General features: G+C 38.5%; 1 protein-coding gene and 1 pseudogene across 1 annotated transcript; both read left to right on the top strand.

The window, feature by feature from the left end:
- Positions 1-9,000: 9,000 nt before the first annotated feature.
- Positions 9,001-9,119, top strand: LOC131165171 (5S ribosomal RNA; annotated as a pseudogene).
- A 1,466-nt stretch (positions 9,120-10,585) lies between these two features.
- On the top strand, positions 10,586-13,950 carry LOC131163911 (trimethyltridecatetraene synthase-like). Its single transcript, XM_058120736.1, has 2 exons — positions 10,586-11,612; positions 12,920-13,950. The coding sequence occupies exons 1-2, from the start codon at positions 10,707-10,709 to the stop codon at positions 13,553-13,555; spliced, it is 1,542 nt and encodes a 513-aa protein (XP_057976719.1). The 5' UTR covers positions 10,586-10,706; the 3' UTR covers positions 13,556-13,950.
- Positions 13,951-21,212: the final 7,262 nt, after the last annotated feature.

The raw sequence follows: 21,212 nt of genomic DNA, 5'->3' as shown, positions 1-21,212 counted from the left end.
ATGTCGGTGGCGGCGAGCAGAGCCCAACGGTATTTTTAGATTTTCAATCGGCCGAATAACGGAAATGAGATGGAGGAGAGTGGGAGAGAGGGGACGGAGAACTGATGTGCGCGGGAAGGGCGGAAGCTTCTCTGCAACTTCAATCTCGAGATTGAAGATTGATTCCATTACCTAATATATATATATATATATAAAATATATTATTATTATAATATTATATTATTATTATTATTATTTAATTAATAATAATTAATTAAATTTATTTTATTTATTTTAAAATTTTTAATTTTAAATTTTTTAATAAAAAATTTTTTAAAAAAAAATTTTAAAATTTGTTTAAGTTTTTTTTTTTTTTTTTTTTTAGGATTGCTACATTCTCTACTTCTTACAAAAATTTCGTCCTTGAAATTTTCTAACTATTACCAATATTTCCTTAATTCACGATCCCTATTTATAGAAGAGTCGATAGCCACCCACATAACGACCCCGTCCCACATTTATTAACTACCTTCACTTATGGCGGAGGAATACTATGACTACAATACTGCCTTTGGGAAATTACAATATCCATAATAAATTTTCCCAAAGACTATCCATAATTAAAACTACCAACAATTAACCACACAACCTACTCTAATTCCTCTATAAACAACCATACCCTTACCCGTCTGACATTAGTTCTCGCTAAACAACTGTGGGTACTTCTGGGGTATTTTCGTTTCCAACTTTCAAGAAGTCTCCTTAACTGCATGATTTCGCCACAGCACCTTCACTAACGGTATGTCCTTAGTACGCAGTTCTTGTATTTTTTGATCCAAAATCTAAATTGGTACCTCCTCGTATGCCAGAGTATCCCTAATCTCCAATGATTCATAACTGATCACATACGAGGGGTTTGGAACATACCTCCTCAACATGGACACGTGAAACACGTTGTGTATCCTAGACAACGCTGGGGGTAGTGCTATTTTGTACGCCGCCGAACCAATCCTCTTTAGAATCTCGAACGACCTAATGTATCTAGGGCTCAACTTGCCCTTCTTTCCATACTTCATCACCCCTTTCATTGAAGCAATCCTCAAGAATATCATATCAACTACTTCGAATTCTAGCTCTGGTCAACGAGGATCCGTATAACTCTTCTGCTGACTCTGGGCTGCCTTGATCCTTTCCCTGATAAGTTCGACCTTTGCAGAGGCCTACTGAACAAGCTCTGGTCCCAAAATCTGCCGCTCTCCTACTTCATCCTAGTACAACGAAGATCTGCACCGATAACCATACAAAACCTCATATGGTGTCATTCCAATGCTGGTCTTGTGACTGTTATTGTATGCAAACTCAACCAACGGCAAATATCGGATCCAACTACCCCCAAAATCTAACACACATGCCTGTAGCATATCCTCGAGAATCTGAAAGGTTAGTTCAGATTGTCCATTCGTATGAGGGTGAAATACAATATTGAAAGTGAGTTGATAACCCAACGCTCCTTGTAAACTCTTCCAGAAATGAAAAGTGAACCGCGGATCCTGATCTGAAACGATGGACATGGGCATGCCATGTATTCTGACTATCTCCTGAACATAGAGTCCTGCCAGCTTATCCATGGAATAACTAGTTCTAACCAGAATGAAATGGGTAGTTTTCATCAATCTGTCAACCACTACCCATATGACATTCTGCCCATGCAACGCTGAAGGCAATCCCGATACATAGTCCATTGAGGTATGCTCCCACTTCCACGTAGGGATGTCCAGTGGTTGAAGTGGTTCCACTGGCCTTTGGTGTTCTACCTTCACCTACTGACATGTCAAGCACTGACCCAAAATTTAGCAATTTCCCTCTTCATGTTACTCCACCAAAATGTTTCACGCAAATCTCTATACATCTTCGTGCTACCTGGGTGAACAGTATAGAGAGAACTGTGAGCTTCCCCCATAATCGTCCTCTTTATCTCTGTGTCATCCGGCACACATAATTGAGTGTGAAATCTGAGAACTCCATCCTCAGCAACATTAAAGTCTGTGTGTTGCTCATCCTGTATCTTCTCTACTATCTCCATCAACTCTGCATCTTTCAACAAAGTTGTTCTAATTCTCTCCCGTAAAGTCGGTTGAACCACCAAACTAGAAATGAACGCCTAATGATTCCCTTCTACCAATTCTACACCCAACCTCTCCTGGTCCATCACGATATGATGAGAAGTCATAACTACTGAGGCTGACATACCCCCATATTTTTGGTTCAATGCATCGGCTACCACGTTTGCCTTTCCTGGTTGATAGCTAATGATGCAGTCGTAATTTTTTATCAACTCGAGCCATCTGCGCTGCTTCATATTCAACTCCTTCTGGATGAAGAAATACTTGAGACTCTTATGGTCAGTAAAGATCTCGCACCTTACCCCATAATGGTAATGTCGCCAGATCTTCAATGCAAACACAACTACTGCCAGCTCCAAGTAGTGCGTAGGATAGTTCTTTTCGTACTCTTTCAACTGGTGAGACGCATATGCAATGAAGTTCCCCTACTACATTAGAACACAACCAAGCCCCTTCTGTGATGCATCACTGTAAATTATAAATCCACCCTCATCTGATGGAAGAGCCAACACTAGGACGGTGACTAGACGCTGCTTCAATTCCTGGAAGCTCTGCTTACATTTGTCGGTCAAGTCAAACTTCACATTCTTCCTCGTGAGTTGTGTCAAAGACCCTGATAATATGGAGAACCCCTCGACAAATTGGCAGTAGTATCCGACAAGACCTAAAAAACTTCTGACTTCCTGCATGTTCTTCGGCCTTGCCCAATCAACTACAACCTCCACTTTGCTTAGATCCACTGAAACCCTTTACTTGGATACCACATAACCCAGAAATACAACCTGCTCTAGCCAGAATTCACTTTAGAAAATAACTTCTTTTCCCTGAGCACTTGAAGTACTAGTCTCAAATGAGCTTCATGCTCCTCAGGGCTCCTCGAATAGACCAAAATATCATCTATGAACACAATAACATACTGGTCTAAGTACTCGTGGAATACCCTGTTCATCAGATCCATAAATACCGCTGGAGCATTCATCAATCCGGATGGCATAACCAAGAACTCGTAGTGGTTGTACCGAGTTCGAAAAGCAGTTTTCGGTACATCATCTGATCTAATCTTCACCTGATGATATCCAGATTGCAGATCGATTTTAGAGAAAATCGGCGTACCCTAAAATTGAACGAACATGTCGTCAATTCGGGGTAATGGATACTTGTTCTTCACTGTTACCTTATTAATCTCTCTGTAGTCAATGCATATCCTCATCAACCTGTCCTTTTTCTTCACAAACAACACCGGTGCACCCTAGGGTGATGCACTCGGTCTGATAAATCCCCTGTCTAGAAGCTCCTGCAGTTGCTCCTTTAACTCCTTTAATTTAGTTGGAGCCATTCTGTATGGGGCTTTGGAGATTGGTGCTCTACCTGGGATTAGATCAATTGCAAATTCCACCTCCCGATCAGGAGGCAATCCCGGTAAATCCTCTGGAAAAACATCAGAGAACTCCCTTATCATTGGGATATCTTCCAACTTGAGTTCCTCCTTTGGCGCTTCCTTCACCATTGCAAAGGTAACCCTGACATCCCCCCAAAAGTAACCTTTTTGCCTGGATAACCGAAAGGATCTGTTGTGCCGAACACACACACGACCCAACAAATACAAACTCCTACTCCCAGGAGGTCTGAATACCACCTCCTTCCTGCAACAGTCAATGCTCACGTAGCTGGATGCTAGCTAGTCCGTGCCCAGAATGATGTCAAAACCATGCATATCAAGGATTATCAAGCTGGTAGGTAGCACTCTCCCCTGAATCTCTACCGAATAATCCCTGATGACCTTACCACATATTAAAATTGACCCTATCGGTGTGCCAACTACTAACTCAGTCTCTGAGTTGAGCATCTAACCCATATAGTTTAACAAATCCTAGAGACACAAACGAGTGGGTTGCACTTGAGTCAAATAATATAATGACACTATTTGACAATATGTAAATAGGATATAACCCAACTTAGAAATTTTACCTTCAACATAATTATTGCAAATATGGAATAATGGAATTGATATAATATATAGGTTCTATTTTAATAATTCATATTCCAATTCTATCACCAAACCATTGAGGTAAAAATCTTCATCCTAACATTAACTTCACACACATACCCACTCATCCTAACATTCCAACCTAAATTTTCTAAGTTTGAGTCTCTCAACTTAGAAACGAAACCATCGATGGATTTACCATGGTTTTTCTGAAACTTGCAACTAATTCAGAAAATCACAAAAGTCTGCCAATAGATTTCTGTATCCAAGCTTCCAGATTAAAACCCATCTTAACCTATCCACTCCTATCCCTATCTTATCTCAACCTATATTTTGGTAATTATCAATCCTCGAAGTCTGCAGAACCTAACAAACTTAGGCTCTGATACCACCTGTAACGACTTCGACTCGCCATGTGGGCCCGGAGTGCTACTTTAGTGACGTCAGTGTACCTGATACCTTACTCATCAAATATAGAACACACATACACAGCGAAAATAAAATATAAAATCCTCAAATTATATTACCAGAGTTCTAACTATCTTTATACACAAATATATCCATTTTCACATAATTATGTCCCATAAAACTAAACAAAAATAAAATCTCTATCTACACACTACCTACATAAATTTACACCTTTAGCCCGGCTCTTCTAGCCCGCTAGACCTGATCTTTAGGATTTCCTGAAAATACAGTTTGTAAAGTAGGAGTGAGGCACAACTCAGTAAGGCAAAGACTAAGTTAATGTTAGTATGTGACCAGCATGCATTTAGTGTACGTAAAATAACCATTTCACTAAGCAGATAAATTCATTTGTCTAAAAAATTCTTATTTTACACTCACACACACAATTAGCAGAGGATAGGGAAGATTCCCTGACCATACAAGTAGCTTCCCTCTGCTCTAGTACCATTACTGCTACTAGGGCACTCACCTTTCTCAGTAAGCCCTTGAAATTATCTTATTAATTAACCGTATTCACATAAATTAACAGATATGCATATAAGACACTTCCTGTGACAAACACGCCATTTATATCCCCATGGCACGAGTTGTGTGGCCTGAAGACTGGACTAATGTCGGGGGGGGGGGGGATCCACCCAGACAGTAGTCATCTATACTCTCCGCTATCATACTCCGCGGGTACACGCAGCTCCAACTACTGGTTCGATTGCCCTCCCTAGGGGTACAGTCTTCTCACATAGGCAAATTGGATAAGGCCACCCTACACCTCTCAGCATAGGTGTGGGCGCACACGGTCACATAACAAATCTCTAGCAACGGTACCGTGCTCACACTACACTGGTCCCCAAGGTTCCTAAAGCATATCATGCAATTTAGATAATAAAAAATATCATTTAAAACATTATTTCACATATACTTCTTGTTATTCCAAAAACCCGGCCCCGGGCAAAAAATACAATCCAGTATATAGCCATCAATTAAAACTCGGACCTCGGCTATCTAATAATAATCATGGCCCTTGCCCAATCAAACAATACCCGGCCACTGGCGGTTGTTCAAACCCCTGCATTTCATAAACAGTTCTAGTATTTTCACAAGCATTTCCAGTATTTTTCATAACAATTCTAGTATTTCAAAATCCCAAATACAGATATACAATAATCCATATAAATTAAATCATCTACCACACAATTTTCCACATTTTAACATGTCCATATAAATAAACAAGTTTTCCATCGTTCATTTTATTCAAAAATATCATACCATATATCCTACGTTTGTAAAAACCATTTCGAACGGTTGGTTTTCAAAATAGCCTTTAAATTCTCAAATGAATAAATAAATAATTAAATAAATTAATAAATTAATTTAATTGGTTCAAATTAAATAAAATTCCCGACTTAACTTAATCACCTTACCTGATTCCTGAAAAAAAAAAAAAAACCCGCTAATACCCTGGCCTACGCCCCAGGTGTTCTAAAATCCCTGAGTCCTGAAATTCAAATTTCATCATATTATTTGTCACAATCCTTAGAGTAACTTTCCTTAAAATTTCTTTAGGTTTTAAATCCCCTAAATAAGCTAATAAAAGCCTAAATTATCAAACTTACCCCCGATTTAGGATTGGTACCTCGGAGCTTCAATTCGAAAACTCGCTCTGACTAGATTGTAGAGAATCTCCCCACAAGTCTCCTGACAATTTCTGTTCATTAATAGGGCTTATAATTTAAGAAAAATTGAGGTAAGTTTGAGATTTGAAATTACCTCAGGAGATATGCCTACGCCGCTCCTACAACATATCTGCTCCAGTAGAAATGTCGGTGGCGGCGAGTAGAGCCCAACGGTATTTTTAAATTTTCGATCGACCGAATAACGGAGACGAGATAGAGGAGAGTGGGAGAGAGGGGACAGAGAACTGATGCGCGCAGGATGGGGCGGAAGCTTCTCTGCAACTTCAATCTTGAGATTGAAGATTGATTCCATTACCTAATATATATATCAACTTCAATCCTGAGATTGAAGATTGATTCCATTACCTAATATATATATATATATATATATATATATATATATATATATATATATATATAATATTTTTATAATATTATTATTATATTTGTATTATTTAATTAATAATCATTATTAATTAATTAATTAAATTTATTTTATTTATTTTTAAAATTTTAATTTTAATTTTAATTTCAAATTTTTTAATAATAAATTTTTTTTTAATTTTTTTTAATTTTTTTTTAATTTCTTTTAGGATTACTACATGGAGCCCCCTTCTCTGAACGATGTACCATCGCTCAGTACAGATCACACTGTAAATCACTCCTTCTAGGCGGAGCCACCTCTCCAAGTGATGTACCCTCACTTGGCCACGGTTCACAATCCGAACTGCGAAGAGCTTGTTTAAATAATAAAAAAAAAGGTTTTTCGTACAATGAAATGCTTCTTTACAAGCAGATGTGCATAATTTAAAAACTATATGTACTCTCAAATGATTTAAAAAATGAAGCTCAGTAGAGTAGGATAATCCCCTCAAAAATATTTTGCAAGTAAAATGAGAGAGTATCGAAATGTTATTCTCAAAATTTGACCTTAGAAATATCAAGAATAATAATGCCTTGATGTAATAAATGCGAGTGTAATTATACTCAAAACTTTCAAGAATAAGGAGCCTTTCAAGCAAGTATATATGAATGAAATATATGCTCAAAGCTTCCTTGTAAAACTCAAAATATTTTCTCCAAAGGATTTTTCGAAACAAAGAGTAGGAGAAAAATATTTTCTTAAAATTGACCTTTGAAAAATCAAGATAGCAAGGAGGCTTTCAAGCAATATATATGAAAGTTAGTATATGCTCAAACCTTCAAGATTACCTCAAGATTAAGAGGCCTTTGAAGCAAATATATAAGAGTGGATATATGCTCCAACCTTCCTTGAATAACCCACAAGATTTTCCCCCAAAAGTATTTTTCAAAAAGAGTAGGAGAAAATAAGAATTTGATGTTCAAAATGGGTTTAAAAAATGAACAAGAATCAAAGAATATGTAAATAAGCTTTCAATACATTTCTCTCTCATTTTTCAAGTATTTTAGCTTGTATTTATAGGCCAAAAACTCAATATAGCCATTATATGGCCGTTAGGGTGTTAAAATATTATTTTATTTTAAAAACTAGCCGTTTTTCGCCCATTACAATGCTTTCTTGAGAGTTCCAATCAATTGCGGTGAAGGTCTAGTTGATTGGAGCTTTAAATCCATGAGTTTCGGTCGACTGGAGTGAAGATCCGGTTGGCTGGGTTTGGGTTTTTACTACGGAAACCTTTCAGTATTTCAAGCAAAATTTTTTCTATACAACTCCAATTTGGGCGTTCTTGGTATCAACAGAAAGTTAAGAGAAAATATCAAAACTTTCATGTTGAACACTTTTAAGATAAGAGGTGATTGACTGAGAAAATCGCTCATCAATGAGATAAAAGAAACATAAAGGGAATTTTTCTATTACGGATACCTTTTGATATTTTGGGCATTACTTTTTTTAGAAAACTCCAAATGGGACGTTCTTGATATTAAAAGAAAGCCAAAAATTCCACAATTTTTATGTTGAACATATTTTAAGATGAGAACTGATTGATCGAGAAACTTGTTTATCAATGTGACGACATAAACATGAAAGGGATTTTGAAAAACTTGTTTTAGAGTTTTTCACTTAAAATAATTTTTGCACATTTGTAAAATAATTTTTCATGAAATATAGAATGCCTAAGGTTAGTCTAAGGTCATGATTCGAGAGAGCTTCAATTCAAATAAAATGATTATGCATGCACAATTTAAACCTATAAACAGTACAATTGAAAAATATAACAAGTCTTCAAGCTTTACTCTTCGTTTTCCATGGAATGTGCCAAAATGATGTGAGCGTGTAAGAGTTTCATGACTTCCATTTTGCATTTGTCATTTGTGCTTACAAAAATATAAACATGTTCAAATACTCAACGCACAAATGAGAAGCTGTCATTTGTCATTATCGAAAAGAAATAAGACTCAAAAAGTCAACAATAAATTGATTCAAAATCATCTATTATAAATTTACTCAACAATTAAAACTATCCGCAATAATTCAAAAAGACAACTAAGTGACATGTGTTCAATGTCTATAATTTTGATATTCACTTGAAAATAATCTTTGATGACAATATATATAGTATGAACAATCCCTAGCTAGATTTTTAATAATTATAAAGATTAAAAGTCAAAGAATCAAAATAATAAAAATGAAACTTAGTTTGAAAAGATCAAAGTTCATTATTTCAAGTGCACGACTCATGCTCCAAGTCCATTTTGAACCTAAAAAACATTTCAATTTCAAAACATACAACTTTGTTGGAAGGGTCTGTTTATTTGATAACAAGATTTCACACAAATCAATCACAAGTGTGAGTGCGATCATACCAGTACTAATGCACTGAATCTCATAAGAACTCCCTAATTAAGCGTACTTGGATGAGAGTAGTACTAAGATGAGTGTCCTCCTGGGAAGTTCTCGTGTTGCATCCCTTAAAAAAAAAAAATCTAATCCAACATCCAAGTTGTTAATTATAATCGCAACTCGTCTACTTACTTTGCTAGAAATTCTTTCAATTTCTTTCATTCCTTGTGATATTTTTTTTTTCAAAATTTTTTCCCTTTTCTTTCTAAAACTTACATGGATTAACTAAAAGCCTCCCCTCTTTAACTCCACCAACTTTTGATTCTCTTTTTGTGTTGGCTATTTTTCCTATGTAGAGGATGACCACTTGTTAGGATGGTCCACTTAGATGTCTTGATGCAAACACCAGAAAGAGTAGAAAATTTTAATAGTTGGTGGTAGCCCAATTTTTATCTTAAAATAGAGTGGCTTATTTATTAGTCTATTTTTTTTGGAAGATGAATATTCATATTTGAAGAAATTAAATAAATTAATTTAGAAAGTTGTTGCTGGGGAGAAAATTCTGTGTTCATATGACTGATTTGTGTTATACTTTTGTTTTTAGTAGTTGACTATTCTTCTTGTTTTTAATAAAATTATTATTTACTATATTTCAAAAATTTCAAGCATTCAAAGGCCAAAGCACACCTGCTATAAGAAAAAATAGTTACACCCATGTAGCCACTAAGAGGAGTTTGTGCCTTGTAGCTCCCTTCCTTTTTCTACCCATTACGTGAGCCTGTGCCAATTAAGGGAGCAGGATAAATAAGTTGTTGTAAGTCAATTAATAGTACGAATTATACCAACAAAATTAATTTTGACTATAATTTTCAAATTTTCATGAATAATACTATATCCTATGTAGTCGTGCTCATCATGGTTGATGTTATAAGAAGAGATTTTATTTCAAGTATTGTAACAAATATGAAAGAGTTTATAGTTTGTTTGATATCGTTACTGCAGTTAGTTTTCTATTTCTGTTTCTTTACAATGAAAATTTTGATTATAAAAATATGTTTGTTTTTGTTGTTAGTTTTCTGTTTTTGTAATCACTTCAATTATTAGTAACAAAAGTTGAAAACTAGATTTTATGATTTTTATTTGTTTTGATAACCTCTTATTAGACATTTCACTATCTAGAAATACATTTTTTTTATTAAATTATTCATTTTACACACTTTTAAATTAAAATAAAAATAAAATGGTCACATAAATTAAATATAATTTTTGAAAAATATACATAAATTTTTAAAAATAATAAAAAGCTAATTATAAAACACTTTTTTATTTTATTTTTCAATTATCATGTCTAATAATTTTTTTTTATTATAAAGCAATTTTTTTGAAAGTAGATCAATTAAGTAAAATAATTATAATTTTTTTTATTATTGTAATTTTTTAATATGTATTATTTGTAATTTTATTATTTTAATCATATTTTTAAAAATATTTTGTTTTCAAGATGTAAATGTGTTTTTTTTTTTAATTTAATTTTTGATTTATTTTAGTTTTATAAATGTTTTTTAAAAAATAAAGGTCGCTGAAACAGCGCCTCGGCATTTTCCTAGCGGCATCCTAGGCCAACATTCCTTTGCTCCTGAATTTCTTCAATTATAAATTAACACCCCACCCAGCACTCCATCACCACCATTCAACTAGCTGGTAACTAACTAACAATGGAGTCTCTTACTTGGAGTACCTACCCAATCGCTTGGCTTGCCACCGTAGCCCTCCTCCTGCTCTCCACCTACCTCCGCCGCCTCCGCCGCAAACTCAACCTTCCGCCCGGCCCAAAACCATGGCCGATCATCGGCAACCTCGACCTCATCGGCCCCCTCCCCCACCGCTCCCTTCACCACCTCTCCCTAAAATACGGCCCCATAATGCACCTCCGCTTCGGCTCCGCCCCCGTCGTGGTGGGCTCCTCCGTCGAAATGGCGAAGCTCTTCCTCAAAACCCACGACGCCACCTTCGCCGGCCGCCCCAAGACCGCCGCCGGAAAGTATACCACCTACGACTACTCCGACATCACCTGGTCGCAGTACGGCCCCTACTGGCGGCAGGCGCGGCGTATGTGCCTTACGGAGCTGTTCAGCTCGCGGCGGCTGGAGTCCTTCGAGTACATAAGGGCGGAGGAGATGAGAGCGCTGCTGAAAGGGCTGTTCGCGGCGGCAGGGAAGGGGGTGACGCTGAAGGAGCACCTGTCGACGGTGAGCTTGAACGTGATAAGCAGGATGGTGTTGGGGAAGAAGTACTTGGAGGAGGAGGAAGGGTCGATCGTGAAGCCGGAGGAGTTCAAGAAGATGCTGGACGAGCTGTTCTTGCTGAGCGGCGTGCTGAACATTGGGGACTCCATACCGTGGCTGGGATTTTTGGATCTGCAGGGGTACGTGAAGAGGATGAAGGCGCTGAGCAAGAAGTTTGATGCGTTCTTGGAGGATGTGGTGGACGAACACAACGCGAGGAGGAAAGGGGTGAAGGATTATGTGGCGAAGGATATGGTGGATGTGCTGTTGCAGCTGGCCGAGGATCCTAATCTCGAAGTCAAGCTCGAGAGGCATGGTATCAAGGCCTTTACCCAGGTATGTTATTGTTATTATTATTATTATTATTATTATTATTATTATTTTGGATATGCCGGTTTTGCGGGCTTACGCGCCAGCCACAATTACGTTATCATTTGATTTGAGGTTAAGTGGGTTTAGAACTAGTTTGCTATTTAAATTTTGATTATGAGATTAAGATGGAGTGTCAGAATCATACACCAAGGAGTCAATTGGATCAACTTTATTTTTTAAAAACTTTGTCTTCTTTAGCAGTTACATGGGTTAAAAGAACATATTTTGATTTTAATTATTAAAGTTTGATATACAAATCTAAAAGCTTAAGTTTTTAAATAAAGTAGTAATATAACTTGTTATATCAAAGAGTCCTGAATTCTAGTCTCCACGTGTTATTTGTACTTTTAAACTTTTAGGTAAAATGGTAATCTAATATTATTTATTTAGGATTTGAATTTATAATTCTCTTATATGTCTTTTTTTGCTTATTTGTATCTTATATATTTTTAATTTATTTATTTTAAAAAATTGAAATTTAAAGTCCTTATATTGTATTTAGGAAAAAATATTAAATTTGAATTTATTAAAATTTTTAAAAATTATATTAAAAAATTTTTTTTTTTTCAAAACTTAAAATTTACACCCTCAAATACAATGTTAATATACAGTTGCTTCATAATATAATCATTAATCTCTACAAATAAAAACAATATCTTCTACCTAGTCATGTTTCATTAATAATATTTAAAAAAAAAAAAGAATTAAAGCAAAAGGAGTCCAAGATGTATATTAAAATTCAAGACGAATTGTTATAAGTGGGTATGATGCATAAGGTAGGGGAGCCACTTTTATTATAGACACGAGCGCGCGCATATATATTTGTGTACAAAAGCGCACACACTTGTGGCACATGTTGCAGAATTAAGAGAGCTAAAATTAAACAGTGGCTGGCGAAGTTTTGTGGTACTGATTAAAGAAGTGCAGGAACGGGATGTAGGGCCGCGTACTTTTGTACGTATTTTAAATTCATACTATTCTCATTAATATTAAAAGAAAATTTATTTTTAATAAATACATAATTTTAATAAACACAAGGAAAGATCTCCACACCCACCACCCAGCCCCCCCCCCCCCCCCCAAAAAACCCGCGGCCCCCAAGGGCATGGGGCTGGCTGCTCGGTATCGGTCATATGAAATTCCAAATAATGAATCTCACATGTTTGATCCCGTCCTCGAAGGCTATACATTGAATTATTAATGGGTGGATTTTATATTTCTCATTATGTTCTATTCAATTAAGATTTTCCAATGAATCCATGATCGATCAGGATCTAATCGCGGGGGGAACGGAGAGCTCGGCGGTGACGGTAGAATGGGCGATATCAGAGATGCTGAAGAAGCCAGAGATCTTCGAGAAAGCGACAGAAGAGCTGGACAGAGTGATCGGAAAGCAGAGGTGGGTGGAAGAAAAAGACATCCCCGACCTTCCTTACATCCAGGCCATCGTGAAAGAGGCCATGCGGATGCATCCGGTGGCGCCCATGCTGGTTCCCAGGCTCTCCCGCGAGCACTGCACAATCGGACCCTACGACATCCCCAAGGGTACCAGAATCCTGGTCAACGTCTGGACCATCGGCCGGGACCCCTCCCTGTGGGCCCCGGACCCCAACGAGTTCCGGCCGGAGAGGTTCCTGGGCCGGCCCATCGACGTCAAGGGCCAGGATTTCGAGCTCCTGCCGTTCGGGTCGGGTCGGAGGATGTGCCCCGGGTACAGCCTCGGGCTCAAGGTGATCCAATCGAGCCTCGCGAATTTGCTGCACGGGTTTAGGTGGAAATTGCCGGCGGAGATGAGGCGGGAGGATTTGACCATGGAGGAGATTTTTGGGCTATCGACGCCGAGGAAGATCCCGCTTGTGGCCGTGGTTGAGCCTCGGCTTCCGCTTCCCGCTTATTCAGTGCTGTAAGTAAAAAGTAATTGGTCAACTACGCGGGTGGTAATCCGGCCATGCCCCGACGGATGGATGGGCCTCACTTTGTGACTTGTGTGGGAGCTTCCTTAATTAAATTGGGCTATTAAATTGGGCTTTCTGCTTGTTTAATTCAATCGCTCGCTGTCAGAAGTACTGTATGTTGGAGTGTGGAGAAATTGCAGTAGGTAGCTCGTACTAATGGTACTAGTGGTGAAGGTATGTATGATCATAGTAATGTAATAATTGAGCTGCGTCGGTTGCTGTGGAGTGTGAGTGATGTCTGAAGCAAAGAAAAGAATGGTTTGCTTGCTTTTGCTGGTTAAGCTAATAATTGGTGAAGTCGTATATATATATATAGATCATTATTTCAAAGACTTAAAAAGGAAAAAGTATTTTTGTGATCTTAGGAGCATACTTCCACACAGTAATGACAGTCTAAAAGAACTGAAGGCGGCACAATTAAGTCCAATCAAGCAGATACCATGACATAGAATACTGCTATTGTGGCGTCCATGTTAATTCCTACCAATCCAGCAGTTAATATGAATTTGTGCGATGAAAAAAAAAAAGAATGCTTATGGAGTGGATATTGTTGATCGCCAGTGGATGGTGCACGAGCCTTAGCAAGTGGTGTAGTTAATGAAGTACTATTTGACAACACAAATGGCCAAGGGATAGTATTTTCATTACCTCGCACTTGGTTCAGAAAATATAATGGAATGGGAATAAATCAAATGAAAATTTGAATGAAAACATAAAAAATTCAAGAGATAAATTTAATTTCATTTTATTTCAATGTATTGAATGTGTAGTTAATCTTTGAGAATGTATCCAATCTGCATAAGATTTCAATTATTATCAATCTGAGCCTTTGAGACCCCTTGATATTTATTTATTTATTTTTTCTGCATAAAATAGAATAGGAAGATCAAGTTTAGATGCAGTAGTAGTCAAATCTATTTTCATTTTTTTATTAAACAGAATGATATTGCTCATGCCATAGCCTTCCTTGTATGCTTTGTTTGTCTTTTGAGGTATGATGATTCGGTACATTAATAATTGCACCAGTGAAGAGAGTAACATGGATACAGTCAAAGTCCCACATCGGACGTCTTTTAATGAGATCTTTGACTTAAAAGACTTAAGACCATTATACACAGCCTAGTGCTAGGCCAGGCAAAATGGGTCTAGACCCGACGGGTCATCTGCGACCCGCCCAATTAAATTGGGTTAATTTGGGACCCGTCCATTTATAAAACGGGTCAACCCGGGTTCGGGGTCACCGTTCACTTGCTTCCTATTCAATAAAAACATAAAACCCCAAATGAAGAAACCCTAAATCCTATTCGCGACTGCCTCTTCCGATCCTCCTGTTCGCCTGCTCCGCTGGGTCTTCCATGGCGGTTCCCGAGCTCATACTGTTCAAATTGGGTTAATTTGGGACCCGTCCATTTATAAAACGGGTCAACCCGGGTTCGGGGTCACCGTTCACTTGCTTCCTATTCAATAAAAACATAAAACCCCAAATGAAGAAACCCTAAATCCTATTCGCGACTGCCTCTTCCGATCCTCCTGTTCGCCTGCTCCGCTGGGTCTTCCATGGCGGTCCCCGAGCTCATACTGTTCTCAATCTTCCTTGCCCTAGTCCTGCTCCTTCCTCTTCTTCTCCTCCTCCTCCTTCAAGCTTCAACCGAGAGATGAGAGACGAGAGTTTCGACCAGAGAACTCGCCACCGCCCGACGAACGACTTGATAGAAAGGGAGGCGAGGAGGAGGAGAGAGATAAGGTGGTTGATGAGCTCAAGTGCTTTCGGCGGCAGGGGGATGTATTTGTGCTCGGCTTCTGATTAGCTCACTCCCCCCTGAGCTAAAATCGGGAATCAATTCAGCCGTTGAACGCCTGAAGAAGAAGAAGAAGAAGAATGAGAGAGAAAGAGAGCTTGGAAGATGGTCCTGGGTGTCATTGGCGTGAACGAAAAGACTTGGTTGACTGGAGGGAAGGAAAAGGGGCCGAGAGTCTGAGAGTCTGAGACTGATACTGACACACCAGACTGGAGAGAGGTGTGGAAGAAAGAGGATCATGACTTTATTTTGCTTTTAAAATTTAAAATAATTATATGGTTTTTTTAAATGGATAACCTGTAACCCACCTGTTTAATAAACGGGCGGGTTAGGGTTTATAGGTTTGTGACCCGTTTAATCCCAACCCGTTTACGACCCGACTTGGTTATGACCCAGCCTGGTTAGGGTTTATAGGTTTGTGACCCGTTTAATCCCAACCCGTTTACGACCCGACTTGGTTATGACCCGACCTGTTGGCGACCCGCCCGAACTCGACCCGCCCGCCCGTTTTGCCAGGCCTACCTAACACATACAACTTCCTTTAATTTTGAATTCTTTTCAAATTTTTTTTCTTGTTTTTTCAACTTCCTTTATTTCTTTCTGTTGCGACGTCCCGGCACATGTGTGCCTCAGGGTGGCAAAATGAAAATTGTGATATTTTATTTTTGGGAAAAATAGGAATGAAGTCGACACTAACATTTTAGTATGGTTAGAACACTTGATTACTACCCAATTAAGGGTAGAATCGATCTGCGTTACCAAAGTAGGGATTGAGAGTTCGGTTATGTGAGGAAAATGTATTAGCACCCACTACACGTCTGTTCTTATGAACGATACCTAATTAATTAAAAATTGTCTCATAAATTAAATTCAATAAGCTTTTGAAATTATTCCCTTTGTGAATTTATAAATGCGCATGCAAACAAATAAATCACACAAACATTTACATAATATACATATTCTCTTAGAACTAAGGTACGAGAAGCCCGAAAGCTCATATCCCTTTTTTGAAATCATAGGGATAGAAAATTGAAAATAGTTAACAACGAAAATATCATAATAGACATAGGATTTTGGTTCCCCTGCTTGCCCTTGTTGATGCGGCTCGGGCCTTCTTGAGCTAGCTTTGACCTTCGAGGTGCTGAATCGTCCACCTTCCGCTTTAGTGCTCAGTACCAATATCTGGCTCGTTCTATGAACAGTTCCTCTTTATCTAGTGCCTGGCTGAATGTTCTCCTCTGTTCATCTCATTGACTATCCAATTCTCGTATGTAAAAGGTTCTTTCTTCGATCTCAACCTTGGCGCCTTCCAGCATTGTGGATTCTCGATCAAGCGTAGCTTGAAGTGTTTGTCTCTCCTTCCTTGGAGCCACTACTTCTCTTTGAGTTTTTTGCCGTTTGACTTCCTTGTGGTAGAAGGTGACTAGTTTTTCTTTCCTCTGTTCCTTCTTCTAATTTTCTGTTATTGCTTCCTCCTTTGAGTATGGCTCCCCTTGCAACATTAACAGTGGGTTTTTTCATGGTGATTTGACATGAGTAGTGTAATGACTTGCTATTTAACTGGGGTTCTTTATTTTATTTTATGCTATACTATAACATTTATAATGCTCTGATACCAAATTAGATTAAACTCAACCAACAACCTAGGCAGTGAGAAGCAAAAATCAAATAACATAATCATATATAATTATATACAATACCAGAGTGCTAAAATGTTCCCAAAGTATACAGGTACGGCTGTTCCCCAAAAATACCCTCAACTGGGCTAGGGCTATACAAAAATATTTCTAAAAAATACTCACTCTATTATCAAGGCAACACTGAGGCCCCTCTATCTACGAGTCTGGTCTGCTCGCCTACCTGGATCTCCTAAAAAATGTTAAAATAATGGGATGAGCCAATGTTCAGTAAGACAAAATATACTATTGCTAGTGTGTGGCAATTGAGTTACAATACTGTGAAAATCTATTACTATATGATCATGTATCACAGAATCTGTAAAAACAATAACAGTAATCCTTTTTCTGGTTGCTTATCATACCTGTACTTTAGTTTTCTACTCAAAATACTTCTAATATATATATTCTGTCTCTGTAAATCTATATAAACATAGTAATAATTGAAAACTTCCCCGTGGATAACTGTGTCATGATTTAACCCTTAATGACAGGGTTGTGCGGCTTGTAGGCGGGATCTACCCTGGCTGACCAATTAGGAATAAATCACTATGCTCCATCAGTCTAATCAACCCTCCTCAACCCATTTCTGATAGGGAGCCTATCCACTCGTGGGCTCTATGTGATCGACCTTTATACCGCATATTATTTGAATAGGTGGTTGCATTCTATATACTGTATGTAGCTACGGTACCGTGCTCTGTAAACTGTATGATCCAACAGGGTCTAATACTATATAATACATCACTATATACAACTATCTATTTTACCATGATTCTGTAATACTGTATAAATTATGACGCTGTGATAAACTGTATTTGTATTAACTATATTTTCTGAAATAAATTGTAAAACTGTATGTCATGGTACTGTAGACTGTGTCTGTATCAACTATATAATCATGATATTCTGTAATTACTATAAAATATATTCAGTCTGTATAATCTGTAAAACATAGCTCTCAAAAATACTGTAAAACATGTTTCTATACTATATCTATATTCTCAAGTCACATAGTAATTTTAAAACATATTTAACATACTTGATAAACTGTGAAAATTTTTGCTGTGAACAATAATCTGGTAAAAATATATTTACTATACTGAAAATCATACTAACTTTGCCTAGCATAGCATATTTCCCTTACCTAACTATTAAAAACCCTTATCGTATACCAGTCCTACCCCCGTAGGGCTCTTCACTCAATACCTTGAAAATAACATTCGTCAGAGTCGAATATCAATATTTCTTTACCTACATCATTTCCTACAACTGACAGAAGGCCAAAAATTGACTAAAAGATCTTATCCTGATTCTGGGAAGAAATTTGACTTGATCCCACTGACGATTCGCCCCAGCAGACTTGAAGACAACTCCGCCAGGAGCGTCATGGTGGCTTTAGACCGTCGATCTGGCGAACAACGTAGCCGAAATCGAAGAGAGAAGAGGGAGAGGCCATAGGAGAGAATAGAGAGAGTGTCTGCACTGAGATTCTACATAAAAACTAAGTTTAAGCCCTATTCATACTGTGGGATTCGTCGACGAGTCACATCACCTCGTTGACAAGTCATGTAGAAAGTTCGTCGAGGAACCTACATCCTCATTGACAAATTTCAAACTTCTCAAAATCCTCTCTCGGTATCTTCTCGTCGACGAGACGGGACCTTGTCGATGAGATCCTGAAGAACCCTCGTCGATGAAACCCCTGTGTTCGTCAACGAGGCCTGGGAAATTTTCTTGGAATTATCACCTCCAAAATGCAATGTCTCGTTTGTCGACGAAGTCGGCTGCTTCCTTCTGTTATTGATTCCATTTCTCTCCCTCTTCATTATTTAAATACCATAATTACTCAGGTCGTTACAAGTAGCAAGGGCTCTGAAAGTTCCTTTGAATTGAGAGTTCACTCTTTTGGTCCACCATACCTCGTAGCCCCCTAAAGTTGCGACAGTTTCATTACTTGGGTCCACCAATTGCACATGTTTTCAGGCCATTGTAAGCCTCCTGATATGATTCTAGGCATCCATTGTTGCATAAGCTAAGTCTGATTTCACCAACCCATGGGTCACCGACACAAATTGAGACGCCCCCACTTGCCTCCTGACCATCAAAAGAGCGTATGCTACTCCTCCCCATGGACCTAGTAACAGGACCCATGGGAGGTTTCCACACTGGTATATCATGCCAGAACGGTTCATCCATGGTGCTTGCCACACTAATCCCAAATCACTCAATTTGTGTAATTTTTTATTCCATTCGGCCTTGCTCCATTGGACGCTTTGTTGAGCCTCTTCGAACTCAGCCAAGGGAATTTGGAGAGCTAAAAAGGTGTTATAGTACCCCCCTAGTTGCTAAGCAGGTGACTAGCGAACCAAACATAGAGTAATGGAACACGACATTTCAATCGTTCTTGACCCTTGCTCCTACGGGGTAGAGGATACTTGTTCTTGATTGTCACTTCATTAATCTCCTTATAATCTATACACATCCTCATAGTCCTGTCTTTCTTCTTCACAAATAACACTGGAGCTCCCCACGGAGATACACTGGGTCGGATAAATCCCTTATCAAGAAAATTTAGCAACTGATTCTTTAATTCTACCAACTCTGCTGGTGCCATTCAGTAAGGTGCTTTAGAAATCGGCGCTGTAACTGGAAGCAGATCAATAGGAAAATTTATCTCAAGATCAGGTGGCAAGCCTGGTAACTCATCTGGAAAAACATCTGTAAACTCCTTTACTACTAGCATACTAGCGAGTTTCATTTCATTCCCTGACATTTCCTTCACAAATGCCATGAATCCCTAACAACCACTCAGTAATAGTTTCCTTGCCTGAATAGCTGAAACTATTTGAGGCAGGGATTACATTCGCAACCCTACAAACCTGAATTCTACTCTTCCTAGAGGTCTGAATATCACTTCCTTTAAATGACAATCTATGCTAGTGTAATTGGCTGCCAACCAGTCCATACCGAATATTACATTGAACCCATGCATATCTAGCACTATCAAATCGGTAGACAAAATTTTTCCCTGAATATCAACTGAACAACCCCGGAGCACCCTATTACACCTCACTGCTGACCCGATCAGCATAGATACCAACAATTCAGTGTCTAACAACTGTATTTTTGCCCCCACAGAGTCTAGTGCACTCCAGAGATACAAACGAGTGTGTGGCTCTTGAAGCAAATAATACAATAACGTTAAAGGAAAACATGCTAACCATACTTGTCACCACATCGCCAGCTGTCTCAGCATCACTCGGCGTCAAAGCAAAAACTCTAGCTGAAGCCATATTTCTCTGCTGGCCTCCACGTGGAGTCTGATAGCCTCTCTAGTACGGTTTGGGAGCAAGAGCGATATATGGTGGTGAAGGGAAGTCTTGCACCATATGTCCCTGTCTACCGCAGTGATAGTAGATAACTTGTCTCACTCGATACTTTCCCCAATGTCTCCTCCCACAAGTTTGACAGATAGGAGGATTCTGCACTATCTGAACCTCAAGATCCCCAATTTCCTGTCTCTGCCTTCTACCATAATTTCTCCTCCTCCACTGACCCTGTTGGTAGCCTAAAGATGCGGATCTCTTCTTCTGTCCCTGTTCCTCTACATCCATACACACACCGACCTCTGCCAAGGCTGCTCTATCGATTAACTTAGCAAAATCCTGAATCTTTAGTACTACCACCTGCTTGTATATGCCTCTCCTCAATCCTCTCTCAAATTGTCTCGCCTTCTTTATCTCACGAGGAACAACATATGGAGCGAAGCAAGAAAGCTATATAAACCGCGCTGCATAATGGTGAACCGACAACTATCCCTACTTCAGATTCAGGAACTCTTCCACTTTAACCTCCCTGATAGTAGCTAGAAAATATCTGTTAAAGAATAATTCTTTAAACTGGTCCCATGTCATCACTATCGGCGTTGTCATCTACTGCTCCAGAAGTTTCACAGCAATCCACCACCTCTTGGTGTCACTCCCTAAACCCTAAAGTGGGACCCAAAGGTGAAAATGTAACCTAATGTGTCCCTGTATCATACAAACCAACAAAAGATACAGTACAAAGGATGGGGGTCTGACCCCGTGGGGTTCCCAAGCATCGTAAATACATCCAAACACAACAAAATAT

This window comes from Malania oleifera, chromosome 9 (genome assembly GCF_029873635.1).
Source record: "Malania oleifera isolate guangnan ecotype guangnan chromosome 9, ASM2987363v1, whole genome shotgun sequence".
In the NCBI taxonomy this organism is placed as follows: Eukaryota; Viridiplantae; Streptophyta; class Magnoliopsida; order Santalales; family Ximeniaceae; genus Malania; species Malania oleifera.
This window is presented reverse-complemented; position numbering and strand designations above follow the sequence as displayed.

Excerpts from the sequence above, each read along its gene's own strand:
- LOC131163911 (XM_058120736.1), top strand. The coding sequence starts at position 10,707 with ATGGAGTCTCTTACTTGGAGTACCTACCCAATCGCTTGGCTTGCCACC. Across the intron at positions 11,613-12,919 it reads GTATCAAGGCCTTTACCCAG|GATCTAATCGCGGGGGGAAC; the intron begins GTATGTTATTGT and ends ATGATCGATCAG.